The 21,353-nt window shown below is 40.1% G+C and overlaps 1 protein-coding gene across 22 annotated transcripts in view; it reads right to left on the bottom strand.

Moving 5' to 3' along the window:
• Window positions 1-21,353, bottom strand: part of REPS2 (RALBP1 associated Eps domain containing 2) — a 144,687-nt gene that overhangs the window by 69,937 nt on the left and 53,397 nt on the right. For 14 of the 22 annotated variants that reach the window (XM_043537887.1, XM_043537901.1, XM_043537902.1 and 11 more), the window contains exons 5-9: window positions 18,094-18,191; window positions 13,974-14,109; window positions 11,154-11,217; window positions 7,565-7,707; window positions 1,453-1,547 (exon numbers count right to left, since the gene is read on the bottom strand). In XM_043537887.1, the coding sequence (XP_043393822.1) occupies window positions 1,453-1,547; window positions 7,565-7,707; window positions 11,154-11,217; window positions 13,974-14,109; window positions 18,094-18,191 (536 nt within the window). Of the gene's footprint in view, window positions 1-1,452; window positions 1,548-7,564; window positions 7,708-11,153; window positions 11,218-13,973; window positions 14,110-18,078; window positions 18,192-21,353 lie in introns of all 22 variants that reach the window. The other 8 variants (XM_043537900.1, XM_043537886.1, XM_043537885.1 and 5 more) reach the window with 1 other exon arrangement.

Below are 21,353 nucleotides of genomic sequence, written 5' to 3'. Positions count from 1 at the left end.
AAGACCTTCAAATGCCACAGCTTACAAACTCTGAATTGACATACCCAGGTGCAATGGGATGGCAACAACCATGAGGTGGGTAAGGTTATTCCAGGTTTTAGGCCTTTAAACCTCTCAAGTTTACAAATTTCATGAGATCACTTACTTTTCTAAAGTTCTTCTGACTGAACTATTGTCCCCTTTACTCAGTTATTTGGCCTGTACTTATATTGATATAAAATACCATTCTCTTTTTAGGCAGTCCATCAGGCCTGGATTAGTCCAGGGCTGGGTCCTGAACCTAGGGAGGTGCCAGGATCATTCAAAAGTTAGATGTGCTGATCCACTACTGGTACCTAGATAGACTGTGGCATTATGACCGGCAGTGGAGGCAGGTAGCATGGACTGGGTTGCAGCGGCCCACCACCCCACAGCCGGCTGGGTGGCGATATCTCCATTGGTGGCACTAGCAGGACCATGGATGAAATATATCTAACAGGGAAGCCAGAAGGAACTTGGGACCAAAATTTTTGGAAGCACTCTGTACCCAGCAGCTCCCATTGCTCTCTTCTTCTCCATGGGAGCTGCTAGGTGTGGAGAAATTTTGAAGTGCTGCCCGCTTCATTTAGATACCTGAATGGGGGCTGAGCGTTTTTAAAAATCTGTCCACTGAAGTGAAAAAGGGGAGAGCATCAATTCCCGCTGTTCCAGGTCATGACAGAGGCCAAAGTTAACCAGGGGAAGGAGGATGCAGCAGGCAGCACATGCTTACTTAGACCTGTAGACCCAAACTGTTGCTACATATTGCACCAAATCTGGGGTCACCAGAGATTGGGGGGGCAAAGACCAGAACAGCTGAGAAAGGTACCTTTTATTCCCTTTCAATGGGATTTCTGGGGACAAAATGGGAGTTGGGGCTCTGAAATAGGAAGAAAGCATCTTTGAGGAGGAGTGTGCTGCCAAGGTGACAAGGCAGAAGGATCTGTAAGGAGATCCTGACTAGAACGAAGCTTGTCCATGACAAAGGCCAACATTTTGGCCAATACAATCCCCAATAGCATTAATATGCCCCAGTCTATCTGGAGTCCTCTGATCAACTGCCTTCCACAGCAGCACAGATCTTCTTTCCCATTGTTTGTTCCAACCTCAGCAAGGCAGGAGCTTGAGAAGAAAAGAATATGCAACTTTCTCCCTGCATTTGACCCACAGACTCCCAACTTGTCACAGCATAGAGTCCTCAGGAGGAGGATGTAGACTGTGTCGCTCATGCACACCTGTTGAAAGGAGGCCGGTCTACCCTCTCCAGTCACTGAATGAATTGCTGAAAGAAGAACAGTAAGATGGACAAAAGGCAAGCTTAAAAACAGATAGCCCACTTGAAAATTCCACAGATATGTATGATGTATTAATTGCTAGGTGGTCTACTAATGTAAATTCCTTAATGTAACTATAGTCCTCGGGTAATTTTCTTACCTCAGTTCGATTAAAGTCCCTGGTCTGTTGACTAACTGGCAATGAGTCAGAATAAGAATCCAATAATGCGCAGTCACGTTTAGGCTTAAGGGAAGCTGGAGGGAAAGCAAAGATACATGTCTTTGTTTAATAAAACACATATTTTACATGTATTAGATTATTATTTTTCTTCCCCACCCCTTCATACTACATCTGATCTGGATAACAAGGTGATAAGTACTGTATAGAAAATCATTTTCTCTTGTATTATTTTTAAGTAACAGCATGTAGTGATGTATAAGTCTAATATATTGTAGAAACAATTGGGTGAAATTGAGGACAGATTTTGATACTATTCAGCCACCCGAAAACAACTGTGACTGAAGTTTTATTTGTGCCTTTTCTTCAACTGATCTAGAGTCAATATAGCTGGCATTACAGACTGGAGTGTTAGAACTGTAAAACCTATTTGACAGGCCTGCAACTTCCTGGTTTGTGTTATCTAGAATGGGAAATGTATTAGAACCCACACTACGCAATATAACTAAATGTCAGCGAAAAGCATGAAGACTAATCACAACACTTGCTTCAGTCTGTATCATCTTTAATAGTTTTCAATCAGGTAAATACTGAGAGCAGGAGAAACAACCCTGCAATTTGTTAAGGTAACATTTGCAACACCCATGTTTTTGTTCTATATACACAGGCCCTTCTGCTAACACTCCTCAGGGATTAGTCCCTTTAAACCATTAAGCATCTTGGTAGCTAGAAAACTATTTTTCTTAAGATTAATATGTTGAGTAGCAGAATAACCAATTCACAAGTCCAGTTTCTGATTAGCATCTGGTCCCTCCAAACAAACTAAGCTTTTACAAATCTGTATTAATTTAAAATACAGTTAGGTTACTAGACAGGGCAATCAGCTTTACTTTTTTTTATTTTAATTCAAGAAAAGCTTTCAAAGCAAAACACAGTGGGTCAAGTTCTTAGTGGGAGTTACCCCAGCACAGAATTTAGCCCTGAACTTGTAGGTCACTGCTTGAGCCATATGAGTAAAGGACTCAGTCTACCTCATACTGGACTTAATACAACAGGCTAATGAGAATTGCTACCAAATAGACTTACATTCCTAAATGGCCAAGCAAAACCTTGATTTCATAGACATTAAACTATGGTAGAGGACTTCTCCCATAAAAAACGTTTCATACCGAGTTGTCATAAATTCTACAGTTGTACTTGGAAGTGGGTATAAAAAGGGTCCATAACATATATGGGGAAGCACACCCTACTGCTTTATTTATTTATTTATATTTGTATTCCAAAAGTTGTTGGTTCAGAAGCCTGTACTGTACGTGATTCACTGTGCAAGGTTTTTTTTTTCTATACACACTTCTCCTTTCAAAAATCTCTATCTTTATTTGTGAATCTTGTCTAAGTAGAGCTGTAAGTATTAGCTAAATGTCAAATCCCTCAACTACTCTGCCAATATCACTGCTAGAATTAATGGTTAGCCCTTGAAAAGCTTTGCTGCTTAAAAGAAACAAAACAGAGCTCATTTAGGAAGACAGAAGGCCACAGTGCAAACAGGGGAGCTCAGAACAAAAACTAGGTGCAAAGAAGAGGAAAAAAATATATGGGAAAAAACCTCCCAGGCAACTGTCTGCCCTACTTTTTAAAATGTAATGTTTGGAGTTACATGGAAGATGGCTACAGAGGCATGCTGATTTCAGTTATTATTAATTGTATGTATTATAGTACTGCCTGGAAGCCAGCACCCCATTGTTCTAGACACTGTACAAATATGTAATAATGGGACAGTCCCTGCCACAAAGAGCTTACAATCTAAATATATAAGACTATAGACAACAGGTGGCTACAACAAGCAGATCAGGAAGCACAAGGACACAGTGACACACCATCGGCCAGGACGATAAGCAGCCATGATCTTCTGCCTTTTTTTCTCCTCATGTATTTTTTTCATTAAAATTAAGTAGATATTAGAAGTGCCAAACTGACATAATGAAAACTGAGGTCCTCTATCAACAGATCAGATATTAGATGGACAGCAACAATGCAAGCTTCCCCCCACAATCCTGCCAAAGTGCCTCAACTCTGACCTGGAGGAAACATCTCAAAGGGTGGAGAAACGCAGACACACTATCCGTGCTCATTCAGTCCTTGCTCTGTGCTCAAACTGCCAGTAAAAGGTGCTAACTAGTGCAAACTGTGGTGATGACTTTTCTTTTTAATACTGGAACCTTTCTTCTAGCCAGGAATGAGACAGAGACAACCAAACACGCTTCATGTAAGTCACCAGACTACTCTCAGGCCAGGTCTACACTACAGACCTATAGCGGTATAATTATGTCGCTCAAGGGGGTGAAAAATTCACCCCTCTGAGCGACATAGTTATACCGACCTAACCCCCCATATAGACAGTGTTATGTCAGCAGGAAAGCTTCTCCTGCTGACATAGCTACCCCTTCTCCGGGAGGTGGATTAACTACACTGACGGGAGAAGCTCTCCTGGCAGCATAGGGTGTCTTCATTAAAGTGCTACAGTGAAAAGGTGCAGCTGAAGACAAACCCTCGGTCACTAGCAGCACAAACTAGCTTCTAGCTAGTGACCTAGACGTGTCAGACATTGTATTCCAGTATCGTCTTCCTGAGCTATCCATTTTCAGTTGCCCCTTCTAGAAAAGTCCCAAACAATGTAATAGGGACAAAACCATTAGTCTCCACTGAAATTTTCTACTGAAAAGATTCTAAAACCCTTTAATTTTACAGAAAATTGTACTAACTCTAGAGGATTTTGATATTTTTAAACTATCCTATAAAGTTCTCTTGTAAGGATATGTAATTGCCTATTAAATTCTGCGAGATGGCTTAAAAAGCCTAGAGAAAAGTTATTAAATACTATAATACTTTTTGATAAGATTTTTTAAATATTCTTTATTCGTAGGATGACAAACATTCTGCAATAGCTAGAAACAAACCTGTTTGCAATTTAGCCTTTTGTTCTCAAATTTGCAGTGGAAATGCCTTTAGTTAATAAAAGCTTGGTGGATATTTATGAACAGCTGGATGCAATTCAAGTATTTGGTTTTAATTCAAGACAATAGGAGGAAGCCAAGAGAAAAACTGAAGACATGGAGATGAGGAAGCCTAGCTTAGAAAACACACAACCTGATTCATGCCAAGTGAGAGGTTCACAGTGCGGTCAGAGAAATGCCCTATTACTACTACTAATTCTTTCTATTACAGTAGCACCCAGAGGCCCTAATCATGACATGCTCAAGGTTCTACAGTGAAAGGCGCTGTAGAGAAAGACAAGATCCCTGTCTTGAACAGCTTACAGTCTAATTTAAAATGAGACTAGAAGCGAGCATAACAAACAGGAAGGAGATCCTGAGGGACGGAAGATGGAGGCAATAGTGATAATGACACACGATTATGCAGACTAATCATGAGAACATCTTGAAGGCTGATGTTTCATAAACAGTTTATACCAGGGGTGGCCAACCTGTGGCTCTGGAGTCACATGTAGCTCTTCAGAGGTCAATATGCGGCTCCTTGCGTAGGTGCTGACTCCGGGGCTGGAGCTACAGATGCTAACTTTCCAATGTGCCGGGGAGTGCTCAATGCTCAACCCCCTGCTCTGTCCCAGGCTCTGCCCCCACTCCACCCCTTCCCCCAAGCTTGCCATGCCCTTGCTCATCTTCCCCCCCACCCCCGAGCCTCCTGCGCACCGCAAAACAGCTGATCGCAGCAGGTGGGAGGCGTGGGGAGGGAGGGGGAGGCACTGATTGGTAGGGCTGTCAGCGGGTGGGAGGCGCTGTGGGCTGGAGGGGGGGAAGCTTATGGGGGACTGCCGACGTATTACTGTGGCTCTTTGGCAATGTACATTGGTAAATTCTGGCTCCTTCTAAGGCTCAGGTTGGCCACCTCTGATTTATACCCTTGGATATGAAGATGGTGGATTGTAGAGAACAGGAATCTGACAGAAATTACTTCAGTGAATTGATACATGGGGGACATTTAGTTTTTTTTAACTACAACTTGATTTGCTCTTTTCCTCTCCTTTAATAGTGCCAGCAAATTTAATGGAGATTTTATTAGCTCTTATATATTATCTCTTAGCACTGTAACTATTATCAGTAATTAATCCTCCTCACCCGAGAAAGCTGTGCACATTTTTTAATGGAAGGGTATGCACTTCAGTGTTAAAGTGTAATGAAAATTGACAACATATGTCAATATCGCTCAACTGTACCTCAATAGTGAGGCACACCACACATTGTAGACTCATTTATCCCCATCCCACACAAACGGGTGAAATCTCACTGTTAATTATAAAATATTAACAGTAGGAATGGCAGATCAGGAAAATGAGTTATAGAAAAATTTGAGCTCTGCTAAAACCAGTAAACATATACAGCATTCAAGATAACCTGTAAAGCAGGTCAGTAATATTCCATCATTTCAAACATGCCTCCAAGAGTCATTAGGGCAAGACAACACATAAGCTAAAAGTCACCTACTTCATATGTAAAATCTTGTGACATCCAGATTTGCCACAGATAACCATCTGCCACTCCTAGCTATGCCTCAGGTTAGTAGAATCTAGACAGTAGAATTCTAGTAGACCCTAGTATTTCAACAGAACACGGAGACAGCTTATAGGGAACAGAGACTTTGGGGGTGGGGGGGGGGTCCCCTCAAGTTCCCTTCTGAACCCAGTTCAAATCCTCGTACTGTCTTTCTCTCCCCTCAGCCGATGCCCAAAGGGTTCTTGGAGCAAACAAACGAAAAAAGAAACGTCCTCTCCCCTCTTTCTTCCCTTATAGGGGAGAGGAGACTATAGAAAATTGAAAAGACACAAAGGTGACCTGGAGCTTAGGCAGTCTTCCTGGGTCAGCCCTTAGATCTCAATCTACCCGAGGTCCATCTCCAGCCCCTCCTCATAGGGTGTGCTGCTCTGAGGCTAGGCCGTGCAGCTTCAGAGAAGTGAGACTTATTGCTGTTTCCCTTTGGGCAGCGTGACAAAGTTCTTCCTCTACCTTGGTGGGTCTTGCGCTTATTGGCGGATTTGCTTGCCTTGGAGCTTCACTGCAGCCCTCAGCTTGGCCGTTTTTCTGAACCCACAGTCCAGTTTGACGACTCCTGTGTCTGACCACGAGTTGGGAGGTTTGTGGGGAACCCGGGCCCGCCCTCTTCTCCGGGTTCCAGCCCAGGGCCCTGTGGAATGCAGCTGTCTAGAGTGCATCCTGGAACAGGCTGTGCAAAAGCTACAACTCCCTGGGCTACTTCCCCATGGCCTCCTCCCAACACCTTCTTTATTCTCACTATAGGACCTTCCTCCTGGTGTCTGATAATGCTTGTACTCCTCAGTCCTCCAACATTCCGCGTTCTCACTCTCAGCTCCTAGTGCCTCTTGCTCCCAGCTCCTCTCACGTGCACCACAAACTGAAGTGAGCTCCTTTTTAAACCCAGGTGCCCTGATTAGCCTGCCTTAATTGATTCTAGCAGCTTCTTGATTGGCTGCAGGTGTTCTAATCAGCCTGTGTCCCAATTGTCTCCACAAGGTTCCTGATTGTTCTGGAACCTTCCCTGTTACCTTACCCAGGGAAAAGGGACCTACTTAACCTGGGGTTAATATATCTGCCTTCTATTACTCTCCTGTAGCCATCCAGCCCGACCCTGTCACAGCAGGCTTGTCTCAGCTGTATGGGCCAGGGCAACCTTCTCCCTGTTCACATCCCCCGCCCTCTTTCCTGTGGCAGGTTTTCCCTTTTGAACATCCACGCCCCCAACCAGCTCCAGAACAAGCCTTGCAGGTGTGCCTCATTGGTGCTGAACAGGCCCAGAGGAGCTTATTACTCCCCTCTTTGTCAGTGTGCAGGTGTGCCCCTTCAGAGAGACATGCTGCTGCTCCTTTTTTTAAAAAAAAAATAATTATTTTTTGGTTCTTCTTTAGCATTTTTCCTTTAAGCATAACTAAAAATGAATATTTTATCAAGCTACATTGAGAGGTACTACTCAGCTTCTAGCTAAATTTTTGTCTCTTACTAAAAAAGGCTGTTCTGGGTGACTGATGAGTTTCTGAAATGGTACAGGAATATCACAGCCTCACCTGGGTGAAGGTAATCTGGCAGTAAGGTCTCCGGAAGCGTATCTGGCAACGGATAACCATTCTTCCTAGCAACAATGAGGTGAAATGCAGCACAGAATTCTGGCAGCGTCAGCGCTCCATCACAGTCTACATCGCTCAGCTCCCTGTGAACATGGTATTCACATATTTTTTGAGCCACTGCAGGAATGAAGCATATACATACACACACACACAGTATATCCTTTATGTAAAAAGGTAACAATTCCCAAGCAAGTGGAATTTTTTTTAAAAATACTGTTTATTTTTTTTAAACATTTCCCTTTGAGAAGTGGAACAACCTGACTTTCCAATACTAAGAAGATTTTATATGGGAAAAAAGTGCTCTCTCTTTATGCCACATCATCCAATATTTTCTATCTGGTATTTCAAAAGCTGAAATTTGTCAAGAAATTACATTTGAGTATCCAAATTCAATCTCTCTTTCCAAAATGGTGTTGACAACAGTTCGGTTGGTCTATGCTAGCACTTAAACCCTATTCGGTAATGTTTCAGGCAGACCGATCAATGCAAACAGTTTTCAGAAAGTGCTTAATTACCAAGTGTAGACTGGCCTTAAAAGCTTCACAGCCAGATTAACTAATGCTGGTGGCAGTTTGGAATATTAGCGTTAAACAACCCGTTAGCATTGCTGCCAGTTTAGTTTTAGGGCATGGCTACACTTGCAGATGTAGAGCACTTTGAGTTAAACCAGCCTTCAGAGAGCGCAGTAGGGAAAGCGCTGCAGTCTGTCCACACTGACCGCTTCAAGCGCGCTGGCGTGGGCACATTTGCAGCACTTGCAGCGACATTGGGAGCAGTGCATTGTGGGCAGCTATCCCAGCATGCAAGTGACTGCAACGTGCTTTTCAAATGGGGGGGTGGGGTGGAGTGTGACAGGGAGTGTGTTGTGTGTATGTGGGGGGAGAGAGACTGGGTTTTTGGGGGGCTGGGAGCATGTCAGTATGCTGTCTTGTAAGTTCAGACAGCAGCAGACCTCCCCCCTCCCCACCTCTCTCTCACACAGCATTCCACACAAATGGCTTGCTTTGTCTCGAAGCAGATAAGCAAGCCAGCTGTCAGAAATGGAGCTTTCAAAGGGCATATCCGCATTCCTGCAGCAATTCAAAAACAATGACAAGACTGGCCACTTGACTTAAGGGAATTATGGGACGTGTAGAACTGATCAATGAAATTGTTTTTATTTGTTCACTTTATTACTGTAACTTCATAAGCAAAGTTTTATGAATGAAACAACAACTCGCTAATTGAGTTTCACCCTTTAATCCAATTGCTGCTTAAATCACTGAAATTTGCACTGTTTCAACCTTGTAACTTCTGCTCACTGTTTGCCATTCCTTACACTTGTCCATATTATAACTCAAACTCCATTTTAAAATGCTCACTCCATTTTGCAAAACCCTGCTGTAATCTTATTAGTTTAGTTTAGATGTGTGAATGAGGTATGTATGGATGATGGAATCAACCTCCAGCCCCAGCCTGTCCTAATGAAATAAAGTGTGAACACCCAACGGCTGAAGATGCAGACAACAGCCCAGACAAAGTAGGAGGAGTCCACCCTCAAAAGAAAAGAACAAAAGTACAATTGAAGAAACATCAAAGCCAGGTCCTAGGCTGAAAGTCATGTCTGCAATTGATAGGTGATCAATCACACCAAACCCAGAGGCAGTGTGACACAGCAAGACCTATAGACTCTGGATTCAAACTAAAGCCTACAAAAAGGATGGATGAGATGAAAGACTTTGGAGGGTAACATTCGGCTGCCAACATGGAAGGGCATCGGTGCATGCCCAACAGAGACCCAGCTCTTCCTTGTGCCCAGCTTTCCTGGCCAGTTAGCTGCCACAAGCTACGAACCCAAGCCACGAACTCAAGCTACATTCAGGACTGGTAACTGTACAGCAGCTGCAGAACATGGGGGTGGGGGGTGTATACCCATCGGTATTGGATATTAGTTAGTGGTCATAAATCAAATTGTGTTGTAATAAACGTGACATCTTGTCTTGTCCCCTGAAACGATCCTGTGTAGTTTTGTCTGCATAACAGACGTTTTCGGAGGCTGATCAGAACGCAGTAATGCAACACGTCGTTCACACTGGTGCCACGGCGCTCCAGCGGGGCCGCAGCAAACGTTAGTCCACTCGCCAAGGTGGAGTACCAGCAGCGCTGTAGCCGCGGAGTCAGAGCCATTATGTGCCTTGCCAGTGAGCTAATGTGCCCAGGGGCTCCTTCATTGCGCTGTAACTCGCAACTGTAGCCAAGCCCTTAGTTTAAGCGTCAAACAGCAGCAGAGGAATTCAGAAGCACATGAATACAGTTTCATAGCATACACCTTCTGGAAAATATTAGAATTCATTTAGTATTACTATAATAACTAAAATGGAGCAATAGTTACTTCATCACTGTTTGAAAGTGAAGGAACAATGTTTCAAGCAGTCAAGGTTACAGTGAATAAGATTGAAATGCTCCTCAATTTTAGCAAAGGAGTTTTTCCCCTGATGAATTATATCATGCAAGATTTCAAATTGCTCCTAGAAAGGAACATTTTATTTTGTTATGCTATACAGAGCACAATTAATGTTGGTAACATAAATAAAATGTTTTTGGTTATCATAGTGGGTTAAAAGTTATTTAAGAAAAACTGGTTAAATTAAATTCCAGTGCTTATTTTTCTCCAGAGAATGTTTCTTTAGCCCTTTCTTTTTTTCATGATTCACAACTAGCTTTGAAACTATTCCAGGCAAATTCTCTGAACCCAACAGATGTTTGGGCTCTTGCAAGCTTTTCTTAAAATCTGTCTTCATAAAAATATATAGATAAAGCGAAATAAAAGTTCTCTTTATCAGCATTTTTGATGAATGTTTAGAACAGTTTGTTCCTCATGTCAAGATAGGACGACGATACAAGAACCATTATGTTTATGGAAATACAACAAGATCCTTATAAACTGTATTGTATACAATGCCATCTGCAATGGTCTCTAAACAAACTCATTAAAAGCAAGAGTGCTGGCTTGTTAATAAAGCACTGATGAATTATGCAGATGTATTATTAAAAATTAGGTATTAATTAGGCCTCATCTGACAAATCACAGCCTGATACATAAAGCTAACTGAACACATCTAAAATATTCCAAATGTGTTTTTCTTCTAAACCATTTCATGAAATATGTCTGTTCATTGAGCTAATGATATTTCTTATAATATTCTTAAGAACAGCTATCATTTATATTGCTATTGAAATATCTGCAGTCCTGCTGAGTAGAAGAGTAGCTCTAAAAAGGTAACAAGCATGCCAGGAAGATCAACACACACCCCGCTGCTTGGACCTGAAAGTGATTTTGATAAGAGCAATAATTATAATTACTCAAAGCTTATGCTCTAATAAATTTGTTAGTCTCTAAAGTGTCACAAGTACTCCTGTTTGGGGGTTTTTGGGGGTTTTTTTTTTTTGGAATTACTCTAAAGACACTATTTTAATCTAACAAGAACTCTTGAGCTAAAATGTCTTTTAAAACCAGCATCCATATTCTCAGTTACACTACAGTACTCACCATATGTGAGAAAGCTCTGGGATGGGAAGCTTGGATTTTGTGAAGAAATTCTTAGCCACGGAACCTGTCAAGAACAGTGAAACAGGCATTTGAAAGGTTTCAGAGGGGTAGCCGTGTTAGTCCATATAAGCAAAAACAATGAAAAGAATGGAAACCTTGTGGAACCTTAGAGACTAACAAATTTATTTGGGTATAAGCTTTCGTGGGCCCACAAAAGTTTATGCCCAAATAAATTTTTTAGTCTCTAAGGTGCCACAAGGATTGCTTGGCATTTGATATTCATCTTCCAATCTGATTTTGCTTGTGTTTCTATAAAGCTGCAACAGCATCAGCAGCTGGTTATTTCACATTCAACAGACACTTTGATTGTTGGGAACGAGTATAGCTGCTTGGCCATTTGTCTCTTGGTGAGTAACTAACATGGGACAGGCCAGGCAGAGCGGTTGACCTCATTTCTCCACGTCTCTCCATGTGGGAAAAATATTAATGGATGAAAACATGCCTCAGTATTACCATCATCATCATCAGTATGCCATTATGAATACAAAGAAAGGAAAATGGAGATAAATGGCTTCCTGTCCAGAGAAAAGGATGCTTCTAATCACATGCCAAGTATATGGCAGCAAATAGCCCTCTGCCGTCTGTGCTACTCCCACAGTGACTTTCTCTGCTTTCAGGCCTGCTGCGGCCCTACCATCATGAAAGAAAAACAAGAGGAACCAGCTAAGCATCCTGCTACAATCTTCACTACCAGTTGTGAACATCCTCCGTAGCCCTCCCATAATAAGCAATCTGATTTCCCTCCCAGCCAACAAACCCCTGCTGAGCCCTCTGCAGTGATAAGAAGTTCACTACACATCCCACACAGCCAGCTGCCAAACACTATCTCAGGCAAATAGGCTACAGAGGTAGCAAAAGTCTGCCGTAGATCCTTGCACATTTTACTTCACATAAGCCTGAAAAACGTAAGGCCAACCCCATTCAGAGCCATTATATACAGATCTATAATTCTGCCTCCCACTACAGTTAATAGTAAATCTGGGTGTGCATGAAATGCAATGTCTGGCCCTATGAGGCTCTCTCTCGGAACAGACAGAGCAAACATCTTGCATATTCTAAAGACTGCATTCTATTATAAACAAAGTTGACTATATGCAGCTTTGTGGGAAATCCACTATGTGTTGAACTTCCATTTTCTTTTCCCTTCTCTCAGTTGGAGAAGATTTAACCAAGGGGAAAAAAACTGATGAAGTGCTAATTTCTGCCAAGATCAAGCAATTATTTTAAAACTTTTGTCTGGGGTCAGAATTCCTGAATCCCAAAGTACTGGATTGCAATAATATAACCTCAGAGGACATAGTCAAAATGCCTGTAGTTAAAATCTGTGTTTTTTCCTTGCCAGACTAACTCTCAGTACCTAGAATAACTCCTCTCACAAGCAGTCTGGTCAGAATGAAAATCTGATTTTTAAGATCAGTTACAATACTGTTACCATGTGTGTGCTATGCAGGGTTTACATTTAACCGCTTAAGGGCCAGCAACTCAATCTTACACAGTGCTGAGCATCCTGATATGATCCTGTAGAACAGTTAAACAGATACTTAACTTTAAGCACCTAAGCAGTCCCACTGACTTTAATAGGAAAGTAGTTAAGTATATGCTTGTGTTTTTATGGATCAGGCCAGAGCTTGGCACTTTGCAGGACTGAGCCCCAAATACTGTCTTCAGAGTCAAACAACTTTTTGTCCTGTAACTGCAGATGCTTTCCTGAAGTTCACACTGAATTTTTAAAGTGTGTTTCAACTCTGAAAAATTAGTACGCAAAACTCACACATTCTTTCCTCAAAAGATCTACTCCCAGTGTGTGTTTAGAATCATATCAATTCATTTTAGTGACAAATATACGTTTCTTTTATTTTTGTATTTCTCTTAGCCCTGCAGCTGAGAGAAATAGTTGGACTCTAGTCCTCCTTGTGCATCATAAAAAGATTTTTTGTTGTTGCTAAATTCCAGTCAATGACACTTGTATAAACTCTCTGAAGACAGCTGGGTTGCAAAGTTGTAAGTGAGGACAGCATTTGGCCTGCAGAACATTTATTTCTGATGATGACACACAAGAAAGAATTAACTCAGCTTGGCTCTCAGATCCCAGGGTGAGTTTGCAGGGCTAGCAGTTAAGAAAAAAATATTTTACCTGTAAACAGAGAGCATGTGGTATTAAAATACACATTTAACCTGTAACCCATTTTAGAGTCATCTTTACAGTAGAACCATGAATTTTTAAAAATTCTTCAAAGAAACTATTTGTTACCCACTGTATTATTTTAATGCTTTAATTCAGTGATTCGGTGGGTCACAGGAAGATTGTAGATGGGTTGCGGGCCTAGGGTTGCAGGCCCTGGGAGAGAGAAAGAGGATTTGGAGGGCGAGGCGTTTGAGTATATGGCGTTGTGACCTGGGTTAGGGTTGCAGTGCTGGGTGAGCAGGTGCTAGATGCAGGTAGTTGCTGCCCCCTCAGTGGGGCAAGGAGAAGGCAGCAGAGGAGAAGAGGGTTGCTGGCCTATACTTTTGGGCACCCCCAAGAATTTGAACCCTGGGTGGGTAGCAAAAAAAGAGACAAAATGCAGTGGGTAGGTTGGTAATTTTTAAAAAAGTTGTTACTCTAAAAAATAAATAAATAACTCGACCCTGTCTGGGGCACAAACCTGATCTAAAGATAACTCAAGAAGCTCTCCCTTTATCTACTGTACTTTGCTTTAATTTTCAGGCCTTTCATCCTGGTTGTTTTGCTGCACATACATATTATTTAGTAAATGTTACCTGAAATGAAAGAGTTCAGATCAGGCTGTAGGGATTTGAACTGGTTGATGTAATATTCTCGCTGTTCCTCAGTTATCCTCCAGGGGTCATCTGGGTAATTACTGCTGTCCTGTGGCTCCCTGTCTACTGAAAGAGACTTCAAAGACAGGGCAAAAAGTCACTTGCAAAATTGCATGAAAAAGCAGCAGACACAGACATTTTAAGAAGTCAGGGTCAGTCTGCACATCTAGCAGGCCCATTTTTAAAGAAATGGGAGCAGAAAGGCTCAAGCTGATTAATATCTCTTATAGTTAGGGCTTATTATACATGCCCATTTGCTCAGAGAACTACAGGAAGTTTCACATGAATGAAGCTAAAATAAAAAACAAACCCAACTACTGTTGAAGGTAGAAAGATCACTACATCTAGTCATGCATTAAGATCTATCGCCTCATATTGGTGTTTTATATTGCGCCCATCATCAAAGCATCTGAATGCCTTCCACGTAAAATATATAGCAACAGTGAAGTCCTGAGTGAACTCAATTTGGTCACTGGAATGTCTCCATTGGGGGGACACTGATTAGATAAGTTTTTTTTTTAATTGTATTTATTTACTTTTTTTTAAGATTGATTTGTATAAGGTTGTGTTTGTTTGTTTGCATAGAATGTTGTGAGCGTCACTCTTACGGTGGAAAGAAGCAAACATTTAAAATGCGTTGACCTGCGTGTCAAAATATTTTAGCGACAGAATGTAGGAAAGAACAAGCTACATGCTCCAGCAAAGTTTAAGACCACTCCTCTGGCCAGGCTGTCAACATTCTCAAACTCAAATATGTGACTTTGTTTTTAAAAATGTGTTAAAAGATCCCCAAAACAGGAAATATCACAAAATAGTACTTTGTGCTGGTTTGAAATTATGTGAGATTTATTGGTTTAAACGACATGATGTTTTAGATACATTGTTTCCCATGAATCAGCTGAGGTTTTCCTATGTCAAAAAAAAAAGTTAACCATTGATTTTAAAAAAATTAAATTCCTGAGGTTATATTATTTCAAGCCAAAGTCTACAGTTCAATAAACATTTTAAAACTGTTTAATATTAACGAGACCATAGTTTAGAACAGTTTAAAAACCTAGGTTTCAAAGTAGCAGCCGTGTTCGTCTGTATTCGCAAAAAGAAAAGGAGTACTTGTGGCACCTTAGAGACTAACAAATTTTATTTTTTTTACTCCATACGGCTAATTTGTTAGTCTCTAAGGTGCCACAAGTACTCCTTTTCTTTTTAAAAACCTAGGTCACTCTTCCAAAGAGCAAAGTTTGTAAAAATTCATGGAGAAGTTTTGCTCTGTAGTAGACAGACAAGGGGAACAAAAAAACATGACTGGTGATTAAAAAACAACCCTAACAGTCATGTGGCTTTATTCTCATTTGTACTAAGACCCTTTTACAAAGTGCTGATGTGTAAACGTGTAATTCATACCCACTTTGAGGCACCTTTACACTCCAGAGCAGTGTAACAGGGCCTTAGTAAAAATGAGAATCAGGCTCATAGTCTTATTCATGAAACCAGTGGCAATTCACAATGGCTTTGTCTACACTAGGCTTTTTTTTCCTTAAAATTATTATCCACCATTGCTGCCATTGGTGAGGTAGTATGGACAGGCCACTGGTAACATTTGGCATGTCAACCACCATGTCATCTAGATTTGCTCTTAGCACAATTAGACAACTCGGTGACTAAAAATGCCAGTGGTCAATCTGGTCTATACAAATTCCCCCACAGTTGGTTCTACTGGTGAAGCTGCACCACTGGTTGCCATGGTGAGAAATCTGAAGAAATATATCTAATGTATATCTTACGCAGCCAACAAGATAAACAGTGTGTGCAAAATCCAACTAAAAAAATACTCAGAAGAACCAGGACTCTGGGCTTGTAACTCAAGTATGCGGTATCTTATCAGAAACATTTTTGTGGTCATGAAATTTTCATCAAAGTTGGACTCAACATTCAGTACACTATTTGGATTCTTGAGAAGCTTGAAGTATTTTTTTTTTATTTTTATCAAAAAGCCTCTTTTTTTTTTTTAAAATCAAAAAGCCATTTTGCATTGAAGAGTTTTGATTAAAAACATTTGACTAGATCTAGTAATTAATCTTCCTAAAGCTCTTTAAGATCCAACATGGAAAGACTTTAGAAAAATATCATCATCATCAAGGCCAATGACAGGCCACAAAGTTATTTTACTTCACTCCTACACGTTTGACCTGAATTCTCCATACACACCAGGCAGGATTTCCTTATGGCGTGCTGCTTCCCTTTTTTATTTTCTGCAGCAGCTGAGTTGTGGAAAAAGGGTAATTGCCTTAAACTGAAGCAGAGCAACCGTCGAACAAAGGAGACAGAGGAGGAAGAGAAGCTGATAGGTCAAAGGCCAACCCCGTCTGTCTTCATTAGTGTCTTTGATCCCCATAATTCTACCTTCTACAATTCTCCCATGCATACTACTTTAGTTGAACAGCTATGTTATTTTGTGTAATTTCTACATAATCCTAGAAAAAATGGTGTCAGTACTGAAACAATGAAAACTATTGACCTTATTCAAACCAGCTGATCAAGCAAACATAGTCCCAGTTCTTCAAGGCAATTTAAAATAGAATGCAAGTAGCAGAACAAAGAAGAAATAGAATACTACAGGTCAACCTACTCTGCTCCAGTTTAGAGTGCATTGTTTTCATAACTTCTGTCTACAAAAATATAGATATAGTTGGCAAGCTTTAAACAAAAGGAAGCATTCAAAATTATCCCTGGCTACTATGTGATGGAGCTCTAGGTAGCCTTGTAGAATTCTTTTGGTGCAGAATTATTGAAATGCATAAATGGAACACTGACAAATAGGTTTTACAGTGCACCATATTTGCCTGTACAGGTAAAAAACATGAATACAACTTAATCAATATGGCAAGATATAAAAGATGAATAATTCTTGTAGGAGCTGCAGTCCATTGCGTACTAAGTAGACATGGGCTGAAGGGAGGGGGAAACTGACTCTGCTCGAAAAACCCGTTCCATCCCAAATCATCTATCCATGCCTCATGTTGTTCTTATGTTATGGGGTAGAGGGAGTGAGAGCACAGCCAAAAAACGGCCACTTACATTTAAAAGCAGTTCTGCTAGTAAGCATGGCAATATTTTACCTAAGGCCAAAAATCTGTGGCCGTAATAGGGAATTTACAATAGACAAATTAGAAAGTTTGCAGAGTTATGGTTTTAGTAAAGCAAACAAAACATCCCACCTAAACTTCTTTATCAGGATTGGGATGATTGAGACAGTAAACTGGGTTTACAAATTTGAATGATTTCCTACAGAGAAGCTGGATATCAGGTCATGGCAGTGTGAGGGTGTCAGGGATAACACACTAGATCAAGACAAAAAAATCTCAATTAAATTCATATATATTAAAGATGTTTTTCTTGCATTATTAATAACTTAAAATTCTTTCACTTCTGATCTAAGAATCTCAGTCTGATTTTCCAATATTTATGTTGTTTGCTTACATTTGAATTTCACTCAGCTTAAACAATGAAAATGAACTACTCATTTTCAATTTGCTTTCCAGTCAGTTTTGCTTTATATTTCTCCTACACTAGAAGGATGCACCAATCAATGAGCTGCAAATACCAGAGGGGAGTGTTGTTATTTAAACAAACAAAACAAAAAAATTCAATGGAAGAATTTTTATATTTAAATTTCTGAAAAAATTTGTATTCATGTTAAGCTTTGTAAAATATAATTTTTACAAAACCTAAATTTGGGCTTAGCTGAACCCCCCAGTCTTCCTTTCTGTTCTTACTTGCAAAATAAAGACTGTATTTGCCTGGCAGTAGAGACGAGGAGGAAACCTTTGCAGAAGAGAAACAAAATGAAGATTATATAAAGTGAAAATAACGAAGAATACTTTACTCAGCTAAAACTGCAGGGAGATTTTGGTCCAGGTTTATTCAAAATGGAACCTGTCTAGGTTACTGGGACTAACATCCCCACTTATTTCAAAAAGCACCACTAGGTGACAAGAACTAGAACTTCATGCATTTCTTTTTTTGTTTTATTCATTTATTTAATCACCATGCAATTCATTACCCGACTCAGAGAGGAATGTACAAGTGCAGATTTGGATCCATAATTTCCCGTTGCTTGTCCATCTTGTTGTTGTGTAGAATGTCTAGCTTCATAAGGAACTACGAAAGTTTAAAAAATATATATATATATGTATTATCAGATGAATCAATAAGGTTCCACAAGCTCAAACTGGAAATTAAGCATTACAACACAGAGGTTCATTAAGCTTAATACTATTGTACTACAGTCCATTCTGTCCCCTTACCCAAAGCCCTAACTACATGCTCTCCTCCTATATCATAGTTTCTCTTCTTTAATATTTAGGCATTAACAATAGAAGTTGTCATTTCATCCTACCAGATTGGCATTAATTTCTTTAACAGTTGTTGAAATGCATATTTGCATGACAACCTGCAGCATCCCTAAAATAAACTATTACAGTAAATCAGCTAACTAATGAATATAGTGAATTCTCAACTGTCATTTTCAAGAGATTTAGGTTTTTCACTTTTTTATTTAAATCTAATTTGTTTAAAGAGGACATTGTCAAGGAAGAGCATTAGACATTGATTTGATCTGTACAAAACTGTTGATTTGACTGTGGAAAATTCTCTGGATCCTAAATACCTGGGTTTTATGGTTGTTGATCATTCAATTGCCAGAACACTGAAAACAAAAACAATAAGCCTCCTACTTTTAGAGCCCCTTTAAACCCCAAAGTTTTTTGCTTCCTACCCTGTATATAGCAAACACACCCTTTTCTAGGAGATGTGCTGACATCAATAATGATTTTCTTATTCAAAAACAGATGCTTTCCAGAGAAAAGTTACTACAGGCCAAAGTTACTTTTAAACAAAATAGTCCCATAAATTTCAAGTAAATTCAGCATTTCCAGAGTGGAAACAGAAAAGGGCTCTAATGGGCGATATTTCCAGGGTCCTAAGTATGTACTGCAAATACAGATAAGAAAATAATAGTTAAACTGAGCTATAAAAATTATGCACTTGTCAATGTCTAAATGTTCCACCCTTTAGCTTTGTCTTGTGCACATTAAGAGGCAGAAGAGTAACTAGAATGCAAATACAGCAACAGTATAGTATGACAAACAACTGAAATGGCTGATATTAGAACTGTTAATTTCCTCAGAAACACACACACACAATCATCACTTCTTGATTTGAGACATATTTGATTGACAAGCAAATTCCAAACCTGATTTTTTTTGCAGGTCATCAATCAGCCACTAACCTTGAATATATCTTTTATTTTTAAAACCCAAATTTACATTTCAAAACAGAGAAGGCCTGATCCTGATGGGGTTGCAGGTGCTCAGCACTGCTCAGAATCTGGACTAGAGTTAGCAAAGAAAAGCAACAATAATTTCAATCTTCCTAAGGTGAGAAGGCTTCCATTCCATCTGCATAATTTAAGAACAATCCTGTTTTTAATAAAGATAAATAACTAGACATAGAAGCAGGGCACGTTGGAGCTCTCTTTCAAATCGTTATTTTGAAATCCAACTTCTTCTGCTGGAGTGTTCAAACTGTAGCACTGTCCTAATGCTATTCAGCATCATTTACACAAAATTTTAGAGTCTCCTGAAAAATGAAAATCGAGGAAACTCAAAATTCTACTATTGTTACAAAGCAGCTTGCTTTTTAAAGTTATGTTTCTAACTCCGATTGTTATCTATTCTTGTCCTGTGCTGGTATCTAGTTTTTTCCCTTACAAATGTGTTTCAATGTCAGAAAGAAGACAGGAAGGAAGTTGTGAAATACACTGCAGTACTTGGAGGCTGAGTATGGGGCTCTGTTGCTATGTGGTTACCAGCAACAGAACTTTCAAAAACTAGCAAGAAAATAAAATGCATGAATGCCCAGCTAAAGTTCTACTTTAGAGGGGTGGGCAAAAATTGAATGTTCAATGACCCTGGATCACTACTTTCTGAACACCACATAGAGTATAAACAGTACAAAAAAAAGGTTAACACCACACACGCATACACAAACCCAATGCTCTGTAGGCCCCTCCAGAATGGTATTCAGTGTCCTCAGTGCAATGGTTTCAATGAAACTGGAATGTTAACAGATTTCTTTCTTTTTTTTTTTTCTTTTCTTTTTTTTCTTTTTTTTTTTTTTAAGGCCAGAATGGACCAATTATTCATCTAGTCTGACATCCTGCATAACTCGGGCCATAGAATTTTATCCACTCACCCCTGTATTGAGACCAATAACTTGTGTTTGACTAAAGCATACCTTCCAGAAAGGCAACCAGTCTTGATCTGAAGACATTAAGAGTCTTCACATTCAGACTGGATGCCTTTCTGGAGGCCATGTTTTAGTGCTCAATGGGCTCACGGCCTCACAGGATTTTATCATCTTAATGTTTAGCTGCTTGTATTGATTTTCAGAAGAATGACACTCATGTTAGCCTTGATTCTACAACCCTTGCTCACTTTGAATAGCACCTTGCTGGAAGTATAAACTGGAGTATAAACTACTGTTCAAAGCAAGGTAAGCCAACAGAATGTGGGACATTCAGCACTCATTACAAGAACCTGTGATCTGATTGGGGAGGGAGGGTAAGGGGGGAGTACGTGAATATAATGGATTGTGCCATAGAAAACAGAATCACTATTTCTGGTAATCTTACAGTTCCTGCTAACATTAATTCCTAGTGCACTGCATTATAATTGCAATCCAGGATGTGTCCTTCCTGTCCTGTGGCTGATAGATTTGGACAGGGCACGTGTCGGTACAGTGGAAGGGAATTCCACCTGCAGTGCTTAATTTGAACTTCAGAAATCACTGCTTTGTTAGGACTTACATGTGGATAACTAACATATCAATGTGGATGACAGTCTACTTTCTAACAAGTGACTATCAGTCAGTACTAACATGAACCTTTACCTAGAAGTCCATTTGATTGCGTTAGACCACTGATGTTTACCACCAGCACAAATTTTAATTAATTAAAAAATTTTGTAAGTCAGTCACTTGTAACTGAGGACAACAGCTGAAGAACCAATACATCCCATTCCTCACTCACAGAGAGCATGTTAACTCATGGTACCCACACTTAGGAGTTGGATGAGAAATGGTTTTCCTGTCCCACAAACGTTTCCAAGATTTAGAAAATTCTCCCATTTCATATCAGGACAAAACCAAGATTTTTAATTTTTTTTTAATGAAAACGAGAAAATGAGAAAGGGAGCCACCCACCCACCCCAGAAATGCCAAATGGTTAAGGGACTATCCTAGGGCGCGAGCGACCCTGCCTGA

The sequence above is a fragment of the Chelonia mydas genome, chromosome 1, assembly GCF_015237465.2.
Source record: "Chelonia mydas isolate rCheMyd1 chromosome 1, rCheMyd1.pri.v2, whole genome shotgun sequence".
Classification (NCBI taxonomy): Eukaryota; Metazoa; Chordata; order Testudines; family Cheloniidae; genus Chelonia; species Chelonia mydas.
Note: the sequence above shows the minus strand (reverse complement) of the source record. Positions and strands in the feature narration are given on the sequence as shown.